This window comes from Lepidothrix coronata, unplaced genomic scaffold (assembly GCF_001604755.1).
Source record: "Lepidothrix coronata isolate B3197 unplaced genomic scaffold, Lepidothrix_coronata-1.0 Scaffold104, whole genome shotgun sequence".
Lineage (NCBI taxonomy): Eukaryota > Metazoa > Chordata > Aves > Passeriformes > Pipridae > Lepidothrix > Lepidothrix coronata.
The window spans coordinates 2786203-2808536 of NW_016690284.1; the positions used below are offsets into that span (position 1 = coordinate 2786203).

Here is a 22334-nt window from a genome sequence, read left to right on the forward strand (position 1 = left end):
TCTTTCAACACCTTAAGAGAGAGCACAAAAGAGAAAAACTGCACACATTTTCTCAGGGGATACTTTTACTGGTAGACTTAAATAAAAATAAGAGTACTCGGCAAAAGTTTAAAGGGTAGCAAACAACCAAAGCAAGCATTCCATGAAGCATTGACTTAGCACATGCTAACACATACAACATAGTGAAAGCCAACCCATCCAGTATCCAGCTATCCCAAATATTAAGAAAGGAAATTAGAAGACAAGGAAAAGAAAGAGAGATGAAAGGAGAGATATAGCCCATTCCTAGATCCAGCGTAGGTCCAGCTATGGGAGGCTAAAAATGGTGGATTTGAACATGTGGAGAGCACGTCTTTGGTTTTATCTGCTCTGGCCCCCTGTGGTCGCCCATCCTAGGTGGGATTTCTGGCCTACTGGGGCTCTGGGGTGGGGTAAGAGGCATTGTTCCCACTGTGTCATCTAGTCTGAGGCTGGGATAAGGGCTCCAGGGTGTGGTATAGGCCGTGCTCCCAGGCTGCCTTTGACTGACCGCTGCTCCGGAGTTGCCCGGTGAGTCTCGAGGGGCTGGCATGTGGGACAGGGCATGACCTCACCTCCATGAGATTCGACTTGTCCCTCCTCCCCCACCCCGACATGAATTATTCTAACCCAATATAATAATCCAATGTCTCACATGCACTAAAGAAAAAGACCTAGAAAACAAGTTTAAAACATGTTCAAAATTAGATAACATTCCAGATGTTGTAAGTGAAGAGACTAAGATAATCTCAGATATTGGTAGTGTGCTCTAAATTTTGTTGAGATTTTTTTTCCAAGTACTGAGGTGCAGCAGATTTTTTTTACTCCATGTGGATGTGACACCTCAGCATACTCTCTGCTGGTGATGTGACACTCATCTTTCAAGGCTGCTGGAGACTGGCCTTTCCTTGTGTGTAAGGCAAGTCCCATTTTCCATTTTGTTGAACAACTAAAGTTTATTATATGATTTTGTATCCTAAATGATATAAAATAAGAATATTAAACTTCATGAAAAATTCTGCTCCTGAAAAAGAATGGGGTGTAGCCTTCCATGCTTCTTATTTGCCCCTGTATCAGTCTGAAGTGGATGTGATGTTCCCATGAAAGTGTGTGTGAAGATGATGTTTCAAAGAACTGAAAATGTAGGAAGACTGTACTTCTTGGATAATCCAAAACTGAGAAAAGTGCTATAATCAATTTCATAGATACCAACATTTTTTTATATGGAATGTTCCAAAGTTGAGGGGTTTTGTAAATATTTCTTAAAAAAACTTCTAAAGGAAGTTAATTATTTTTTTTCATCTATATCAACATTTCCATTTGAATTATTTAAGTGATGCTAGAAATATGGAACAGAGAAAAACTCACTGTCTGCTTGGAGCATCTTTCCATAGATGCTGAGACAGACCTGTAAGCTTCTAATAGTGTAATATCATGATAGAGTATTTCCTTTTTATTGTGAGAGTTCCCTGAATGCTCTAACTTACTTTTGCAATTACACTGTTGTGGTGGTTTGAAACTCCCAAGAATCTAATTTTTAAGTTCAACCCCCCCCCCACCACCCAGTTTGCTCCTGCGAGAGGGTTTAGTGATGGTATGGACTTGATATCTTTTTCACCCCATGTGGAGAGTTTTCAGACAAAACACAACCATTCGTTATTAGGGGGAAGGGGAAAATATTTACAAAAGGTTATTTACACCTACATGTATATTTACATTAAATTAAATTTCTCCTCTTCTTCAATAAAAGTTCAAGAAGAAAAGAGAAAAGTCCTTCTGTCACTTCTCAGGCCACAGTTCCTTCATTTCAGTTTTTTGTGGCACTGGTTAGTGTCCTTCATTTTCCTGAGGCAGCAGATTTACGTATGGCAGTCAGGACTTTTGTTCTGACTTTGTGGAAATTTCATCCCCGAGCCTGAGCCTTCGGGCGATTTCCTTGTAGATCTTCACTCCTCTTGGGTTAGAACATTGAAGGCAGCTTTCAGTTCAGTCTTACCAAAGCTCTTTTGATCTGTCTCAGCTCGCCAGCCCGATAGAAGCAGCAGCAGCAGCAGCAGAGGGCACGGCCACCTCCTCCACATTCCATCCTGGCTCAGCTCTCAGGACAAACTCTGGGTTTTCAGCTCCTTTCTCCCTCTCTCTAGCTGCTGCTGCATTTCGAGACTCCCTAAGGGTTTGGAAGTCCACCCCTCCTCTTCAGAGAGTCTCTGGTTTTGGGAAAATGATAGTCTTACCCCAAACCAGCTCTGTTGAGTTCACCTCTGTTTTGTTGCCAGCTCTCCCTCCTGCAGGAACATCTCTGTGTCTTTCAGCTGGCTTCACGTTATCTCATTGCTACTGGCTATCTTTTGGCTTTTAGCCATCGCTGTCTCTGTTCAGGACTGCTCCGCTGCCGCTTTCAATGTCTTCTGCTGCTGCTCACAGTAAGGAAACTTTTCCAGCTCTTGATTACGGGACCCGGTCCAGCTGTGACACTATACCAGGTCTCCCATGGCTTCAGTTGGGGCTGGGGGCCCTTGGCCCCCAGAGGGGCTCACTGGTCCCCTGCCTCCTTGTGGCTCAGATCATGGCTACCTCCTTCTACACTATCTTCACTGCCTTCTCTTCCGTTTCTGTGGGCATGTAATTTCCGTAGGGCGCACGTGGACTATTGATTGGTCCAGTAAGAGTATTATCAGTGGGGCAAACCATTACTACCTCAAAAAAAGGTTTTTCAAACCACCACAACTGTGTTTAGATAATGAACCCAAGGTCTGTCTGTTAGCTGTGCTTTTTGAAAGTAGTATGAAAGGTAACCTTTTGCTTGGAGGTGGTCTGTGCAAGAGAAGGAAGGGGAAATCAAGTTTACTTCAGGCATTTTACAACCCCTAAGGAGTTAAAAATAAGTAGTTCTTAATGATGACAGTTCAAAAAATGAGTATGTATAAAACTTTTTCTCACTGATACTTGTTCTCTCTTTTGGTGAGAAGCCTACTTTTAATATGTACCCTTTGACAGGTGACATGTTAGGAGGTAGAGTACATATACAGCAATTATTTTAGTCCATTTTAATATGCTTGCCTGAAGAGTGGATCAGGTTCCTGTGTTTGGCTGCCTAAGTTTACAGAGTCATGAAAGAAATTGAGTACTCACTCTGTTCTGTTTATTTTTGCTTAGTTTTAGCTGTGGGGTTTTTGGCTTTATCAATTTGCACATGACACTTCAAATTACACTCTTCCTTTTAAAAACTTGATCTGTGTTATAGTATACACTATTCTGTGCCCCAGAGAGATAAATATATTTGCACAATATAGAAGAACAGTAGACAAACCAGGTCTGATCTGTTCAGACCTTTGTGAAGTACAGTGTTACACTGAATAGTATTTAGCTTTCTCAATTTTTCAACTGCAGGATTAGGGGGGGTATACACTGAAGTACAGAAAATTAAGAATAATTTGTTTTTGTGCCTAGTCAATATATCTGCCTGGAAGGTGACATCAGAGCCCTAAGGAGCTGATTTTTTAAAGTATTGCTGAGGATGTGGTGCCATATAACTTCATGCTACAAAATAATTTGTCAGAACTGTGTCGTTTTGACATCAAATGAATGGGACCAGTGATAAAATTGGCATACTATTAGTTAAGTTTTTAGGCAAGCATCCTGCAAGATTCTTTTCATCTGTATGTATCAATTAAAGCTGAAGTAGCACAGCATTCCAGAGACTGTTTCACAGAAGTGCTGTTCTTTGTTGAAATTTTGGCTGTAACGAAGAGCTTACATTTTCTGAATTGACAGGGGCTAGTGTTTAGCACAGATTCAAAGAACTGAATAATTTTTTTTATAAACAGCCATCTGGAATAAGCTTATTCTTGCTCATTAAAAATACTTGAGAGTTTTTTGGCAGTGTGCCCTCATCTTATTTTTTATTCTTTGGATATAAAATAGTACATAACACAGAAGCTGGAGAATTAAAATAGCTTTTAATGCTGTTGTGAAATAGTAATTTTATTACAGTACCGATTAATGCATTATGAAAATGTGATCACCATGTTAGTACTTCCTCTGAATTAAATCTTGTGTTTTATTTTTAAAGGGTCAAGAAAGAAAAACATTTTTAATTTAAGTATACTGAGGAAAGGGTGATAGGATTAAAGGTAATGGAGGAAGCTGTTTCTATAGAGATTCAATCTTTTAGCTTCACCTCTTACTGCAGAAAATTGTTTCATAGTATTCTTTGCTCTTGTTATTGATACACTGCCAGAAAGATGGATTGTGGTTGTTGCCTCTGTTTGTCCAGCAGGAGGAGTGCAATTACTGCTAGAAATGAAGGAGGTGGTAATTAAATTGTCTATGTGGGATCATAGCAGAAGGAAAATATATAATTCAAATAAAATAGCATATTAGTTCCTCTGCAGGCCTTGGTGGTTTTCAGAGGCTGACACTGGAACATTTTTAATTTTGCATCTTCATTATAAAATATCGAAGTCAGGAAGCCTGACCTTATCTTTCAGGAAGTACTCAATGAATAGCCAGATAAAAATAAATACTAGTCTTCTCATAACTAAATAGTTGCTTTCTCAATGGCTGTGCTGGCACAGATTCTAGACACAGCTGGTCAAATAGAAGAAAATTAAATGCTTTAGCAGTATATTTTACCTGGTTTATAGAAGGCTTTTAGTCTTTTAAGTGAAAGAAATTCTGCTGATGCATTCTATTTGCTAGAAATGTTGCTAGAATGATTGTCATAGTAAAATCCCCTGACATACAAAAAACTAAACCCTTTTGCTCTTTTATTTTTTTCCCATTTCTTCAGTTATCCACTGTATATTCTGAAAATATTGTCACCTAATCTTTAATGTGTTCTGAGCATTATTGGTAGAGGGCAGAGAAAAGAACATGGAGGATGTATTCTGGCATATATATATATATGAATATATATCTGGCTGATATATATTCATATCAGCCTACTGTGTCTGGGACTCAGTAATAATAAGTTCTAGGAATTAGTCATTAAACTTTGTGAAAAGATTTCTTGCAGTAATATTTATTTCAATATTATGCATTAACTAATGTTAATTAAAATGTGGAAATATGTATCATCCAAAGTCCATATACGTTGTCAAGAGAATCTAACAGAAACCTTTTTGTCTTAGAATAATGAAAGAGCGTACAGGATTTGAGAGTTTTTTAAAAAAAAGAAAACAACATTTTCTTTCTCATTGTTCTGCACAGCCAACCCAACCATGCTCTCCTACAGTATATGAATGTAAGAACAGTATAAGAAAATTGAATTAAGTCTAGAAAGTAAATACACGATCTGTAGAGAAAAGATAGGAAAGACTGAGAGGATAACATTTTGTTAAAACTTAATATATTAGTACTATAATTTTTGTGTAAAGATTGTATGGCCTTCTGTAAAAATCTGTTCTAGTCTGAAACTATTTCAGAATTACTGAAATAATTCAGTGATATTGAACGCTATGTAGACAATAATTTTTGGAATCAGAGCACTATTCCCATTTTCACTTTAAACCAAATCTGTCATGAATCAGACTGGAAAATTACTCATCTAGTAGACCTGAAATAGTCCAGAGTAAAAAGGGCTTTACATAAACATTGGTCGTTATTAATAATAAAAAAGGGCTTATTAGAATGCAGCTCATGTTCTGTGAATTAATTTTCTTTTCTTTTTAATTGACATGAATGAATTTTCCCCCTTGGACCTCTCCTTCCTCTTTCTTCCTACAAAACCTGCAGTCTATATTTTTTAGTTTGCTTTCTGGAATCTGACAACCTGGCTTTGTTCTATATTCTGTGCTCTTTTTATGATAGCTAAGTTGATAGACTGACTTCATCACCAGACTGGGACAGACATCCTGGGCATTTGTAGCTGAGAATAGACAAGCATGAAGTATTACATGAAGTATTGTTTCTCAAGAGGTATCTTAATATATTTTGTTGGTATATTAATTTTTATGTGATACATTTTTCATTAAAGAAGAGAGATTGAATAAATGAATCTTCCATTGTAACTGAAAAATTATGAAGGTGGTTTTTTCACTTTGTCCCTTTTGGAACAGATACAATAGTCTTGTGTTTCCTACTGAAAGCTCTGTCCTCAGTACAGTGTGCTGTTTCTAAAGGAATACTATAAATGCTTGAAAATACCAGTGCAATACTGCAAATGGCAGGGACCTGTTACACGCTTTTGTGCTTTTTTGTTGTTACTGTAATTGTTAGCAGGATAAAGAAGAAAGCTGAATTTGGAAGCACTGATCATATAGTTGAGTATGATCTTGAGCTAGACCCATCATTGTTTTTGACCTCTCTCCTGTATGATAGCATAAGGCAGTAATAGCTGTTGTTCTAGTCAGTGGTAGCGATTGTCATAGGGATCATCCATAGTGGTTAATGCTCACAAATGAAGACTTGGCATGTGTTCTGCTGTGGGGTTGAGGAAGGCTTGTGTTAGTCTGTCACAGAGACTTGGTGTCTGTAGAGTGTTTTGGTATTGCTTGTTAAGATAAAGATGCTAGACCTCATGGTTTGTAGTCCATTCCTCAATATAATCCTATAGACCTACATGTGTTTTGTGACAAGTTTCTATCATACACATTTCAATCCATTTTTATGGGTAGCTAAGAATCCTTGCAGTTTGACTGGATGGATAGAAGTAGCAGCTAAACGGAACTTAAAAACCTGGAGAACAGGCAGCAGCCTAGGAGGAGTGGACGTCTGAGTGGCGTAGCAAATGCTAAGTAGAAAGGCAGTGGCAGCAACCCGTGGGAACTGAAGTTTTGACAGAGCAGTTAGGCTGTGGAGTTGGCATAAAGGAGAGGAGAAAGGGGTACCTGAAGGGCAGCTCTCATGTTAGAACTGTGCATTTAATATCTGTGCCAAGGCCACATATGTCAGCCTGGCCCAATGTAGAAAAAAGCTACTGTGGGACAAAACCCTGTTTTGCCACGAGAGCTGATAGTTTGTGCATTGGTGATGTCAGCTAATCTGTGCATATGCTTTGTGGCTCAGTCTGAGTAGTTCTTCCTGTTAGCGCAGATAGCCTGCACCCCAGACTTCAAAATCACACTCAGTACTCAAACTGCACTGAGACTGATGAATCCTAAATGGTGTTTGAACAGGAGGATCTGTTCAAAATACATTGAAAGAGGGATTAGTAAATTATTGACTAGTCTTGCAGATTGATCAGTTATAGTTTGATTGGTTTTCTTAGATGAAAAATGTTTTTGTCAGTTCTAAGAAGGAACTAAGTGAGGGCCAGACATTGACTTTCAGGTCATCATTGCCTCAGGGACTTTGATTTACTAGGGTTTTATAATGGTTGGAAAAAACATTGGTCCTGTCACCTCTTCTCACTAGGAATTCAGCAATCTCCAGTCTTTTGCAGTAGATGCTTTCATCGAGGAGAAAAGAGGGAAGAAAGGGAGAAGGGAAAGAAGGGAATTAGGGATCTTTCATCTAAGGCACAGGGAGGACAGGGAATGATTTGGGACAGCCAGCATGGCTTCACTAAAGGCAAACCCTGCCTGACACTAGTGGCCTTCTGTGATGGAGCGACTACATCAGTGGACAAGAGAAGGGCTACAGATGTCATTTATTTGAGCTTCTGTAAAGCCTTTGCCACAGTCCCCTGTAGGGTGCACATGTCCTTATATAATAAGGAAAAACACGCTCCTCGTGAGGTGGTGAACAAAGAGATTTTATTTCAAATTCGGCGCTGGTTTTATCCCTTAAAACCATGTGACTTCTTTGACCAATAAGGTTGTCTATGTTGGTGCATGCTCCCTTGGGCTCTTGCCTTGGTACATCCCCTGTACCTTAAACACGCCCCCTACAGTCCCCCACCATATCCTTTGCTCTGAATTGGAGAGATATGGATTTCATGAGTGGACTGTTAGACGGGTAAGAAAGTGGTTGGACAGTTGCATCCAGAGGGTAATGGTTCAGTGACTCAGAGTCCTGATGGGCATCAGTGACAAGTGGTGTCCCTCAGGGGGCTGTAGTGGACCAGTGTTAATATCATCACTGATGACATAGATGAAAGGGTTGAGTGCACTCTTGGCCGATTTGCAGATGACACCAAGCTGAGTGGTGCTGTTAACACACCTGAAGGATGGGGTGCCATCCAGAGGGACATGGGCAAGCTTGAGAAGTGGGCCTATAGGAATCTCACGAGGTTTAATAAGACCAAGTGCAAGGTGCTGCACCTGGGTTGGGGTGCCAGGCTGGGGGATGAATAGACTGAGAGCATCTTTATTGAGAAGGTCTTGCGGGTGCTGTTGGATGAGAGGCTGTACATGAGCTGGTAATGTGCACTTGTAGCCCAGAAAGTCAGCTGTGTGCTGGGCTGCATCAAAAGAAAAGGGCAGGTCAGTGAGGTGAAGTGGTAGAGTTGCTCTTCATGTGAGAGAGCAACTGGAATGTATTGAGCTCTACCTGGAATGTATTGAGCTCTACCTGGAATGTATTGAGCTCTACCCAGGGAGAGACAAATGAGTTGAGAGCTTATGGATAAGAATTAAGGGACAGGCTAATATGGGTGACACTGTTGTTGGTGTTTACTACAGGCCACCTGATCAGGAGGAGGAAGTTGATGAGACTTTCTATGGGATAGCTTCATGGTCACAAGCCTTTGGTCTCCTGGGGGACTTCAACCACCCCGGTATTTGTTGGAGAGACAACACGGCTCGGCACACACAGTCCAGGAAGTTCCCACAGATCATTGAAGATAACTTTTGGATGAAAGTGGTGGAAGAGCCAATGAGAAGAGGTGTGTTGCTGAACGTTGCACTAACAAACCAGGAGGGACTGGTTGAAGATGTGAAGGTTGGGGGCAGCCTTGCTTTCAGCCTTCCACCTGAGATGGTGGAACTCAGGATCCTGCGTGAAGGAAGCAAAGCAGTAAGCAGGACTAGAACACTGAGCTTCCAGAGAGCTATCTTCAACCTCTTCAAAGACCTGTTTAGAGGAGTCCCACAGGATAGAGCTCTAGAAAAAAAGGGGTTAAAAAAAGCTGGTCAATATTCAGCAGCACTTCCTCCAAACTCAAGACAAATGTATACCTATGAGCAAGAAATAAAGCAAGCTGGCAGGAGACCTGCATGGATGAGCAGAGAGCTTCTAGCAAATCTCAAAACAGAAGAAAGAAATTTATGGGATGTGGAAAAAGAGACCATATGGGAGGACTATATGGAATATCGGCAGGGTACGCAGGGATGTGATGAGGAAAGCCAAGGCCCCTTGGAATTGAGTCTGTCAGGGGATATCAAGGACAAAAAGAAGGCCTTGTGCAAGTATGTCAACAGCAAAAGGAAGATTAAGGAAAGTGTGGGGCTGCTGCTGAATCAGATGGGTGTCCTGGTGATGGAAGACACAGAGAAGGTAGAATTACTGAGTGCCTTCTTTGCTTCAGTCTTTACTGCTCAGGCCATCCCTTAGGAATCCCAGACCTTGGTTGTAAGAGAGAAAGGCTAGAAAAAGGAATACTCCCCTTTGGTCGTAAAAGGTTGGGTTAGAGATCAACTAGGGAGACTTAACACCCATAAATCCATGGGCCCTGATTGGATGCACCCATGGGTGCTGAGGGAGCTGGCAGATGTTGTTGTTCAGTCACTCTGCATCATCTTTGAAAAGTCATGGAGAAAGGAGAGGTGCGTGATGACAGAAGAAAAGCTGGTGTTACTCCGATCTTCAAAAAGGCAAGAAGAAGGATTTGGGAAACTAGCAGCCAGTCAGGCTAACCTCGGACCCTGGAAAGGTGATGGAACAGATCATTCTGGAGGTCATCACCAAGTATGTAAAAGAAAAGAAGGTTATCAGGAGTAGTCAACAGGGATGCACCAAGGAGAAATCATGCTTGATTTCTGTGGTGGCATGGCAGGATGGATGACAAGGCAAGAGCAGTGGATATTGTCTACCTTGACTTATCTACCTTTTGACACTATCTCCCATGGCATCCTCTCTCTTATGAGAAGAGACTGCGGGAGCTGGGCCTGTTTAGAGAAGACTGAAAGGGGTAAATATATCAAAGGCAGGTGTCAAGAGGATGGTTGTGGAGTTTCCCTCTCCGGAATGTTCAAAACCTGTCTCTAGATATGTTCCTGTGCGACTCCAGAGGTCCCTTCCAATCATAGCAATTCTGTGATTCTGTGAACTGGGTTTGTTCAGCCTGGAAAAGAGAAGGCTTTGGGGTGATCTACTTGGAGCCTTCCATTACCTGAATGAAACCTACAAGAAAGATGGAGAGGGACTATTTACAAGAGGTGGAGTGGCACAACAAGAGGGAATGGGTTCAAACTGAAAGAGAGTAGGTTGAGATTGGGTATTAGGAAGAAATTCTTTACTCAGAGGATAAGGACGCACTGAAGCACCTTGCCAAGGGAATTTGTGGATGCCCATCCCTGGCACTGTTTAAATTAGGTTTGATGGAGCTCTGAGCAACCTGCTCTAGTGAAAAGTGTTCTGCTCACAGCAGGGGTGTTGGGACTAGCTGATCTTTAAGATCCCTTTCAACCCAGGCCATTCTGTGAATCTATGATTTTGTTATCCTCAGTATGAAAGGTCTTTCCTTTTCTGTGCCTCTAGGTTTATCGTTTGTTAGAAGGGTCAGATGAGAATGTAACCTCTCTTCTTAACACTAGGATTTTCTGTTGTCATGTATTGGGTGAGGTACCTTTTTCATGCTGAAGGTGATGCTCAAGAGAAGGAATTCTTCTAAATCAGAGTTGCAGGGGGTGCTAATGTGGGAGTGTGATGCCAGATCCAGAATGTAACTTTGTTGTTGGCACTCTTCTCTTACATTTCAGTGTTTTCTGTGAAGTTGAGTTTGAATATTTCAAAACATATCTGATATGATAAAACAGCTATGAAGGTATGAACAACTAGTAGAAGCTGTGTATTACCTTACTTTTCTTTAAAGCTTTTATGGGCTAAGGCAAAGGGAAATCAGATTAGTATGACTGCTTTTATTTTAAGTTGATTTAACTTTTAATTAGCTCATTAACTGAGTAAGAAGGGCTAAAAATATGAAAGCAAAGAATATATTTTCTACAACAGCAAGAAAGGCCAATATTAACAAGGCGGGGGGAGAGGGGATGCACCGTTGCAGCAGTTCAGAAGAGACTATTGGGGATTGCTTTTTGTTTTAGCTGGTTAACTAGTGATTTCTATGTGTTCATCAAATTTTTACTTTCTTCACAGCTTTAGTAGGCAGTATAACTGTTTTCCCTGGGTTTATATTTTGAACCTTCATGGAAATAATTTAAATGAAAAATCAGATTTGTTTTGCTAAACATAATTTGCCTTAACAATTTTCCATTTTAAAAATGCCAGTGTCTAAGAATTGCTCCTCCTCAATTCCTACTGGTTGAATATAAATAAGGAAAATTCAAAAGCAGTGTTGTGGGTTGTTTTGTTTTTTTTTTCATTCAGTTTACTTTTATGTTCTGCTTGTAATTTAAAGTTTACTTGAAAGGTTTTAATAGTTTCCTGCTGTGATCACGCTTTTCTAAGTGGAAAAACAGATGTGTGTACTCAAAAGACAGCCTTGAAAATGTAATTGTAACTTACAAATAAGAGAATGGGTGTGTGAACCCGTTATCCAAGGGTGAGATGAGCTCACGGTACACCTAATGTAACTGCCACGCGCAAATGTTTTCCTGTGATAAAAATAAGGTGTTTTATCCTTTCCAGAGCAGCTGATCCAATATATCCCTATTTTCCTGTACCCTGAAGCATCTTTATTGTGCACTCCTATCCAGAGTTACAGTAATGCACTCAAGGCCAAAATTTAAAAGGTGAAGATAAATTTATGTTGGATAATAGGCAGCATTGCAGTGAGAACAACTCAGTACAGATACTTGGATTTTGTAGGTACCATCTTCAAGAGTAAAGCTCGGAATGCTGGTTTTTTAATTACGAAAGAAGTGATGTAAAAATGAAATGTACTATGGCTGGTAGCTGAGGCATAGGAGTCTTAATAAATCAGAGTGTTTGTTTAACAGAATGGTTTTCCTAGGTTAGGTAGCTTGTGTATAGCGATCTGTCACAGTTTGAAATGGAAGATTCAGGAATAGTCCACTTGAGCTTGATCTATTCACGAAACCTTAAATATTTGAAGAAGTTTTTTTTAACAGTCTGGCAAAATAAAACTCAACTGCTTACATGTATAAACAAAAAATTATTGTTTTCTACTTTTAATACATAATTATATCAATGATTTGCAGTGTAGCTCAAAATCCAGTATTTACCTTTAGTGAGAACACACTTTTCTTGTCTAGTATTTCCACTTGGTTCAAAGACTTTAATTAATTTGTAACTGCTAAAGTCTCTTTTCTTTGTGTCTTGTTCTAGGATGTTTTTGTATTTAGACATGAACTTGCTCTCCTAAGAATATCTGCCTTCATGGGTCTAATAATATTAGGTGGAATAAGTCGACTCTTTTACACTCAGCTAATGGGTATTTTCACTGTAAGTATCTAATTTTAGAAGTATATATTAATTTTATTATCAGTACAATTAACAAAAACAGAAAAACAGATTGCATCTAAGGGAAGAATAGAAAAAACACTTGCACTGTGAGGTACCTGTTTGGTATGTGGTGTGTCAAGACTCTTGACACCAAGAAGTCTTAAGAAGCTTTCTAACTAACAAGTGTGTAATAAGTCTGGCTATCAAGTAAATTTCCTGGTTTGTATTAGTGAAGTAAACCTATACATTGTCATGGAATTTTAGAGTGTACAAGGTATGTATTTGCGGGTTTTGATTTTTGGTTTTATTTTAAACTCTCATGTGTCTGGTCTGAATTATGTGACAGTGAGGCCCACTAATAAGTCATACATTCTGAGAATACAGAATTCTTGTTAAGTATTTTAATAAATATGCTTATGCTCATATCTCTTTAGTTGTTTAGCTGGGGAATATAACCATGTGCGATTTACAGTCCAAATGCATACTCTATATTTAAAGGTACCAAAAAAAAAAAATCTTTCGCATGGAAAAATTTTCCAGATAGATGAATTTGGTAATGTAATAAATATGTACAAGAAATTAGCTTTTTTTAGTGTAACATCCTGTTCTGTACATTAGAAGTTAATAACTTCCAGCAAATGTTTTAAAGTTACCTTGTGAAACCATATAAATGTTTAAAATACAGCAGTGTTGAACAGAAAGAGGACATTAGTTGGATCCGTACCTGTCTGAAAGGGTGTATGGTCTTGCCTGCTGAACTTTTTTTTTTTTGAAGACAATAAAGTACAAGATGACAGCATCTTTCTGACTACAACTGATGGGAGATCTGCCTGAGATTTCATTTTGAAATTGGGAAGGTTTGCACAGTATTAACCTTTTTAGGTACAAAATGGAAACCCTTCCAACTGTATTGGGTAATTTATTTGTATAGAATACAGGACAAAAAATACTGTTTAGTTTTTCCTTCTGTTAGATAAGACATTAATATTGCTTTTTTTGTTTTATTGTATTACCTTTGCATAAGTTTACTGCCTTTTGCTCTTTCTGTGACTGTAGCTATGCTGTGTATTATTTCTGCCGTTCTCCAACTGCTCTACCAGATTGCTTTCTGCACTTTCTCTCAACCCCCAGGTCAACAGATTTACATTTCTGCACCTTTACTGCGTGCCTAATTTCTGTTCCAAGGTCTTGCTGACAGGTTCTATCCTCCTTGTTTAAATGCAGGCATACCACGTTTGTGTCTGCATCCTCTAGAGTTGGGATGTTTTTCTGAATTACTACTATGCCTTGTTGGGTATTTAGCTGAAGTGGTCATCATCATGGCCAGTCTTCGCGAGCGAAGATTTGGGAAAGGTGTTTACCCTTTGCGCAGTGGATTTTTTAGGTGAGACACAGCGTGCGCTGAACTGAGCCCACCCTTTAATCCTGAGGTTCATCTGCCGGGGCCGAGTGAGCTTGGACAGTGGCAGTGAGGTCCTCAGGATGTAGGTTTGTTTAGAGTGACCTTCTCTTAGATGGATGGCCTTACAGGGCTAACGAGCTCCATCTGCCTGGAGGAGTTCCCTGACCGGGAATCAAACCCGGGCTGTGGCAGTGAGAGTGCTGCATCCTAACCACTAGACCACCAGGGGGCCCCCAGCTGAAGTGGTACAGACCTCTGAATTCTGCTCACTGTCACTCCCAGTAATGGGAGAGATGGAAACTCAGGAAGCCTGATTGTTCTGATACTGAAATATGGATGTCTTTTTGATTTCTGTTAAATGGATATATATGAGGAGAAACAAAAAGCCCATGTGATCACTACTACACTAAACCACAAACACGATACAGAAGAAAACAAGGAACAAACTCTAAGTCTGTCATTCTGTTCTGTGGGCTGCCAGAAGCTAGACTTAGTTTTCGCAGTGACCATCGGCATCCATTCAGGTACTATTACTATACATGAAATAAAAACATCTTAGACTGAAGCTGTTTCTATCACATATATCTGAAACCTGGAACGTTTCTATTCTGACACAGGATACCAACTGTGCTGCCTCTGCAACAGGCATGAATACCAATAAGAACCCAGTTGTTACTTCACTGTCGTAAGCCTTAACACCATCAGGCTATTACCACCACTGCATGCTTATAAACTGCTCTAAAGCCCTTTCTTTCTATGTCAGTGGTGTGATATACTGTGAGGTACATCCTATTCACTTACAGAGCTGGCAACTACGCTGGAAAAGGTGTGGGCTAACAGCATTTTCAAGTCCAGCCCCCCTTTTTTTTTTGTGCTCAAATCATAATTATGAGGATTGCTGAGCTGCAGTATGCCTGGATACTCTCTTTTGTTGTCTTTGCCGATATGAAACAAACATACTGCAGTAACTGTGGATATGGATGGTCTAGGAGAGACAGATGCTGGAAAGTACAGAACTTCATTAAGGCCTCTCACTGCACTCTACCTGCCCCCAGTAGCAGAAGGGCTATTGTGCTTGCCTCGTATGGACAAGTTTTTAGGCTTGTTCGGATTGCTGGGGAAGTAGAAATCCAGTAGTGGGATCTCCAGATACTAATTCATTCACACCATGTGGATGTTGTTGCCTTGATTCATTGAAGAATGTAGGTTGTGTAGTCCATCCCCCACTCAAAGTGTTTCCATACCAGCAACACAGTCATCTTTTCCCTTTTCATTCCTTTCCTCATGATTCTAGAATTGGCAGGAATAAACAATACAGTTACTTTGAGGAAATCTACTTGGCAAGAACTAGTCAGACTTCAAACGAACAAAGCAAGTCTGTTTGTTGAGGTTGTGCTTAGTCTGCAAGTAGTGTCAGAAAATCTTTCTGTACAAATGGCTTTTGGTTGCCAGCATTGTAATATTGCTTCCTCCATAAGCACTAACAGCTTTAGCTAGCCAGTGAAAAAGGCAGAGGAGAGGGCAGCAGGTGAGTGTGCAGTTTCTTTGCAGGCTCCCGAAAGACATGCCTGTGATGCATAAAATAGGGAAACAAAGAGTCTGAGTATACCCACCCACAGTGCTGAGCTCACTGTGTGGAAGACATTCAAGTCCTGTAGAAGCAGTGAACCATAGTCACTAAGAAGCAGTAATGTTTCTACTGTGTACTGTACTGGAGTTACTGTTCAGCATCTAACCTTCCTGTATAAATTAAATTTTATCTGAAATGAGGTCTATTTAAAATACTAAATTAATTATGAAATTAAACTTAGTATAAAGTACAGATCAAAATTTAACAGAACAGAGTAATTGAAGTGTAACAGTGCAGTTGAGGTTAATTTGAAAGAGACTCAAGATGCTTGAAGGCATGTATATGCACAGTTAAAGTATTAATGTTTGTTAAAGTATTCATTACTCCATTGCTGCTCTTGAGAGCATTAATTTCAGTGGTTGCTGAAGCTGCCCAAAGGCATGTGCAAGAGAGCTGGACAAGAGCATGGGCCTTCTGAAAAATGCTAAGCAACTTTTACTTGTGCTTGTACAGGAGAACAGGTAATACACATTTTCCTGGTTCATGCTCTATGCATGTGTTTGCAGTTCAGCATAAACCAAGATTAATTCCACAGCTCCTGGATGAAAGGTATTTTTTAATAGTAGCAACAATCAACATTGCGGCTCTGTGATCTAAAGTTTGGTGAATACAAATGGTTGCTAAATAAGTCCAGCAAGTTCAGGTTTGTTAGGTTTTAATATTACTATTTACCTGTACTTCAAATGCTGCCAAAATTGTATTTTTGGAAAAAAACCCCTAAGATTTGTCAAACTTTAACCCGTTTGTAACGAAAATTCCTGATTCTCCGTAAGATAAACTTGCATGACCATCGTTATATAATTTTCCAGAAATCAAACCAATAGTTTTTGGTTCATCTTGGTAATATAAAGCTAAAGCTGACTTTTTCCAGGAGTATAGGACATGCATATTAAAAAAAAAAACCCAAATCCTTGATCTTTGTATTTACAGTTTATCCTTTTGTCACTTCAAGAAGATGTGTAGAATAAATTTGCATTATGTGACTTTTGTATACAGCATTTTTAGAAACAGAGTTACTCCTTACTAGAATTGTGCTAAGTGGTAGATTGACAAGCTGTAAGAACTAGCAGAAGGTTTTCATAGTTCCTTTAATAGGCATTTTCACCTCTTGGATACATTTTTTCTTAAGTCAAGAAATGTCCAGCTGAATGCATAATGGAAAGGATATAACTGATATCCTGCAGCACGTTTTTCTGGAACAGGACAGTAGCTAAAACAGAAAAGCAAAGCAGCATATTACCAAGTGCAGGTGAAGTTATTCAGCCGTGTGTGCTGGCACTTTGCAAAATTCAGGTTGTTATGCAGTTGCCTGATCTTCTGTGCCTATCATTGCATAGCTGTCATTGGTTATAACAGTAGATTAATGTCTTTAAGAAAAATACACATGTATTCTGCTGTTACCCTGTTTCATGTGTGTTCAGCAGATATTTGGGTGCTTGGGAAAAATGCGCTCTTGTAAAACTGAAAACTTTGTAGCTTGTGTACTAAAATTGGCTCTTACAGAGAGAATGTTCTTAAAGCTATGCTGCTTGAGAAGGTGATGAATAGGCCAAGTAACCTACCAGACAGTAATTTCTCAGCATACTTTTACCACCTCTCTTAGTGTGGTATCACTGTTAGAGTATCATTAGCTTAAGGCTATTCATAACTCATTTGGAGGTCCAGGAAGCCAAAGAGCAAAGGAGGTGACTTCCTACAATGAGAGAAGAACAGCTGGTTGGCAAAAACTGTCCTTAGAGGAACTTTTGACATGAATTGTTCCGATGAAGAGGGGAGCAGCTGAGGTGGCCTCTGTATACGGGATTAGTGCTTTCTCCCTAGAAACTAGCATATGTGAAACACACTTCTAGCAGAAGCGGCACATTGTTCTTTTCATCCGCCTTCTCCAGTTGCTTTCCCCAAGCTCTGTTTGCCTCTGATTTTGTCATCATCCTGAATTTTAACACTTCTTCCAGTATCTATCTGACGTTACTCTTGGGGAAGTTTTATTTGGATACTTTGGAAATAGAAGTATCTAAGTTCTCTCTAATTCATAAGCCTCTGAAATAGGGAGAAATTTAAAATCCTAATTTAGGAAGTCTGGGATCCTAAGATGATATTCTTCTTAAAATCTCTGCATAACAATTAGTCTTCTTACTTATAAGTTTCAAGTTTCTAGAGAACCGGATAGAAGAATCTGTTTTACCTGTGAAGAAAACACTATCTGATGTAATTTCCAAAATGATCATGCATATATGTTAAAGGCCTGCTTGCCTTCTGTGCTTGTTAGTTGCTTTACCAATCCTCTATTTCCTGTCATTACTTGTAGTGCAATTTTGAATTTTATATTCCTTAACTGGAAATGAGACTGTATTTTTACATTCTCAGGCAGCATGATATTTTGTAATGATTTTGTTTGAAATGACGTAGAAGCAAACTTAGCATAAAACTTAAGTAAAACAAACAAAAACCCAAAAACGTATCAGAAAGGATTTTGGCAGCTGCACCCTAGAAAAACTAGATGGTCTCTTACTGAGAGTAACAGCTGTAAAAATTATTGTTACCCTTTACTTCAGACCTCTTCTAGCTGCTTGTACTCCACAAGCAATTGTTCATCTTTTGCCTCAATCACTACAGAGTAACAAGATAGCTCTAGTATAGACACTTTAAAACTCCATGAAGGTAGAGAGGTGCTTTTTTGTTGGTGGTTGGTCATAAGTAGTAAAAGTACAATTTGTAGGTAAATTATAATTTTGTCTATTTCAGAAAGTTTTAAAATTTTCCACAAAATAATCCAAACTTTCTGTCTTGTGCAACTACTGCCTAGACCAGTTAATGACATTGTATTGCAATGGCAAGTGCAAAGCTTATCTAGAAAACAGTATTAAGCTACAAGAAAGTATTGAGAAGGATGTATCTGTGTTAGTAATTTTTAATTCCCATTTTTTATGAAGGTATATGAAATAATAAAATTTATCGGGAAGCTAAATCAAATAGTACCCAGAAACTTGCTTGCTTTCTCAAGACATATTTTCTTGACATGTGTTTTTTAGTAATTCCTCTCTCATTTTTACATGAAACTGATGTCTGTTTTCCTTAAAAAAAGCATGACTAACCTATTTATTCATACAAAAAGGCATAGAAAATTCACCTAGGAAAAAAGTTTCTTTTATCAGCCTCAGATTGTTTCTGATGTATGATTGTTGGAAGTAAAGAGCTCTTTTAAAAAGAGGTTTTTTCAGGATTTTTTAAAAAAGGTGGAACTATCAGGATGCTCTTGTGTATAGACTAGCAGACTAGCCCCTAGCATTTGCATTTCTTTCACTCATATTCCACTGTCGCTTTAAGAAAGTACTTCTGTATGTCTTTCACATCACTTCAACAGTTAAATGATGATAAAAACCGGGTTTTCTATTTATACTGTAAGATTCTGATATTGTTTATGTTTGATCTACAGTGTATTACTATAAAAAAATATAATAATATGGCATGTTTTTTAAACAATTGCCTCTCTGATTATTTTGATAATTGTTCATATCTAATTTTTTAAAGCTGATACCTTTTGCATATGTGAGGTTTTCTTCCTCTCAAGATCTGTGGTGTTCTTTATTTTGTTGGCTGCCACCTGTCTGAAGCAATCAGCCACTTCTTTCTCTTTCTCTGTACAAAAGGAAAATCCGGCCTTCCCATGGATGGTGGAAGGTAACAGGATAATCAGTTCAACAGTGATCCTCTGATGTCATTGTGGGAGCCCTGTAAAAGCGGATTATCTGTGACCCAGATAAAATAATTAGAAATTACTTGGACACTTACAAATAACTGATCTACTAATCTCATTTCCAAAGTTAAAAAAGGCCTGTCTCTCAACGTAACACTACCAGATGTTTCAGTTAAACAGCATCCTCTGCAGAGACTAATCTGAACCCTAATTTTAGAGGATTACCTTTGATTGTTTTTATTTCAAACATTAAACAGTGTTTTCATTTTTCCATATGTTCTGACAAACTATTTCTGTGGAAGAAAAGAGATTTTCTTATTTTTTACACTATAGTCCACTAAATATGATTTAGTGTGGTTTTTGCTAGTATTGCAAAGAAAAACTTTTCATTGAAATTATTTAGTAATGAACTTGTTTCTTTGGGGCAGAACTATTTAATGATGGGCTTTTAAAAATTCAATAGATACCATGTGGTCTTTTTGCAAGGTAGTGGATGTGTTATCATAAACTAAGTGGACAGTGACTTTATTAATTAAATTAATGCTACCGGGGTTTCCTGTTAATTAACTGTTTGAATGGTGTACAGTGATACGCCAATATCCTGTTGCATCAGTACTGTGTGGATGTGGAAAAGAGAAATTTCTCTTTATTTGCTTTGGGGAGGATGGAAGGGAAAATGCTGTTCAGCAGCCTGTCTAGTGCACAATATGATGCCTACCACATAATTTTTTCCTCTTAGAAGCATTTAAAAATGTTGTTTTTTACTTTTTTTTGTTGCAGTGTTTCTCCTTTTCACCCTAAAGTAGCAAATATATTTTACTACATATTTTTTCAACCTTTTCCAAAGGTTGAATTGCAAAATAATGGAAATGTAACTGCAGTTATTCTATTAATAAAATTAAAGGCTTTTTAATTCTTTGCATGTTTTATAGCATTGATCCCTTGCTGATTTAATATGCGGAGTGCAGAAGTGATCTAGTTGTGCTGAAATGTTTTTTGTCTTTAAAAATAAGTATTTAATGATTAAAATATTTGTAATCATATCTTTAATCAGATAATCTATTAAATACTATTTTGATTAGTGACTACTGAGGGCTTTTCCTGTTTTTTCAAACATGGCAGAAGTGTAATCAAGGAACTATTAATCCTCATAATTAAGTTTAGCATATTAAAAATTAGGATTGGTTGGGGAAATTAGGATTTCCAGGCAAGTGTATTCTTTACCTGTCTATAATAAAGTGTAAGATATAAAGCAATTGTAGAGGGGAGAGCAAAGGGTATATAAACTATAAACCCAAATGGTAATTGGAACTTAGAGATGCAACAGAAAATAAGTTCATGTTAACATTGTCTGTCTTCCTCTTCCCCATTGTTCTTAACCCTTCCCCTTTTCCTGTCTCTACCTTTAATTCACCTATAGGTAGATCTCCTATTAGAAGACTGCATAAGGTACTATAAATTAAATAGTCAGGAATTAGTAACATCCTGGTCTTTGAATACAATTTTGTTAACTGTATAAATTCTTTTATATCTTTACCTTATTTTTCTCAAATAGACTAGCAATTTGTTTAACATTTTTATGAATGTATCCGGACAGTCTTAAACACATATTTACCATAAAAATAAACTATTAGTTTATTTTATAAAAACTCTTTTATGAGCTGTTTAAAATGTTAAAATAAATTCAAGTGAAGACACTCTAAGTGGCAAAAGATCTCATCTGTTTCATTTAGGTCGCTACCTGGTCTTAGGTAAATGTGAATACTTTTATTGAAGTTAATTATTTACAATATTATAAAGAAAAAGTGTAAGTTAGAAAATTTTATCAAAGAGATTTTATGCTGTTCAAGGAGTATAAAATATCATAGAATATCAAAAGTATGCCCTGTTCATCACTCAAGGAGGAATTTCTTTTACAGCTCAATTATTTTTCTAATAGTAAAGGAAGTACCTTTAACCAGTTGAAAATAAGTAACTATAAAAATTATGTTTGAGTGTTCTGGGGGTTGAATACATTTTGTTTAAATATTGCCTGTCAGATTTAGACATCAGACCATTAAAATTACTTCCACGTGAAGATCAACAACTAGCCTTCTTAAGTGGTTTTTCCCCTGCTATTTTTGTAAGTACATTTTGTACTTACATTTCTAAGTATCAAGAAAAATAATGTTTTGTCACATATCTTGTTGTCATGTTGTACCAAACACGCCATGGATTTGAACTAGGCTGAAGTTAAGAGATCTGTTTGTATTGCCTCCTTTGTAGATATGTCCTTTATTTGTTACCAGGGGTTTTCTTTTCACTGAATCATTTTCTGATACATACGTTGGAAATCTATTTATCTGAAGTAATCAGAGCATAGAAGAGAGCAGCACCATTCCCTAGATATTGCAAAGTGTAGCTTCATTTTTCATTTAGCACAGATTTAAAGTTAAAACAGAACTAGCAATTTTCAGGCTGAATGTAATTAATAAAATTAATCATATTACATTATATGATGAGAAGTCTAGATTAAGAAAGCAATGCTAAGAAGTGACCAAATGCAAGCCGAAAATGTATTAAATTCCAAAAAAGAAAATTTCTGAAAGATGAAATATTCCTTCTACGTTCAGTATTTTATATTCTTCAACTGCTCACTTGTCATTTGCATACATACAATGAAAGGATGTTAGGTAGAAGGAATGAAAAAATGTATTGTTCATATAGAGGGTTCATATATGTTCATATATGAACTTTCAGATAAAAGCGGTGGCTGCAAGTCCAGGAAGGCTTGAAGGTTTTGTTTTTTTCTTTATTCTTCATCATACTTTTCTGCTGATTCATCTCTATACTGAGGCTTTGAAAATACTAAAAGCATAGTATAATGCTTACATTCTTCTACTGCAAGTATTTAGTAGAGCTGTATTGATTTCATGTCACTTTAAGCAAACACAGAAGAAAAATTGAACCAGGGATTGTGGCTGCATGCTTTGGAGTTAGTCCTGTAAGTTACGAATTACAACTTCCCCTTTGGAAAACATGAATCAGTAAGAGAAAAATATTCTTTGTGTGTGCTTTTTTTCATGATAAATTAGTTCATGATGAAACCCATCCTGTAGCACAGTTTGTTACACAATGCATGT

At 38.0% G+C, this 22334-nt stretch overlaps 1 protein-coding gene across 6 annotated transcripts in view; it reads left to right on the forward strand.

The window, feature by feature from the left end:
* Positions 1-22334, forward strand: part of ZDHHC21 (zinc finger DHHC-type containing 21) — a 51700-nt gene that overhangs the window by 11248 nt on the left and 18118 nt on the right. For 3 of the 6 annotated variants that reach the window (XM_017823689.1, XM_017823693.1, XM_017823690.1), the window contains exons 1-3: positions 7885-7917; positions 8583-9396; positions 12367-12483. The exons of 1 other annotated variant lie outside the window; for it this stretch is intronic. In XM_017823689.1, coding sequence (XP_017679178.1) covers positions 7889-7917; positions 8583-9396; positions 12367-12483 — 960 coding nt within the window. In that variant the 5' untranslated portion in view covers positions 7885-7888. Of the gene's footprint in view, positions 1-7884; positions 7918-8582; positions 9397-12366; positions 12484-22334 lie in introns of those variants that run through there. 2 more of the 6 variants (XM_017823691.1, XM_017823692.1) reach the window with 1 other exon arrangement.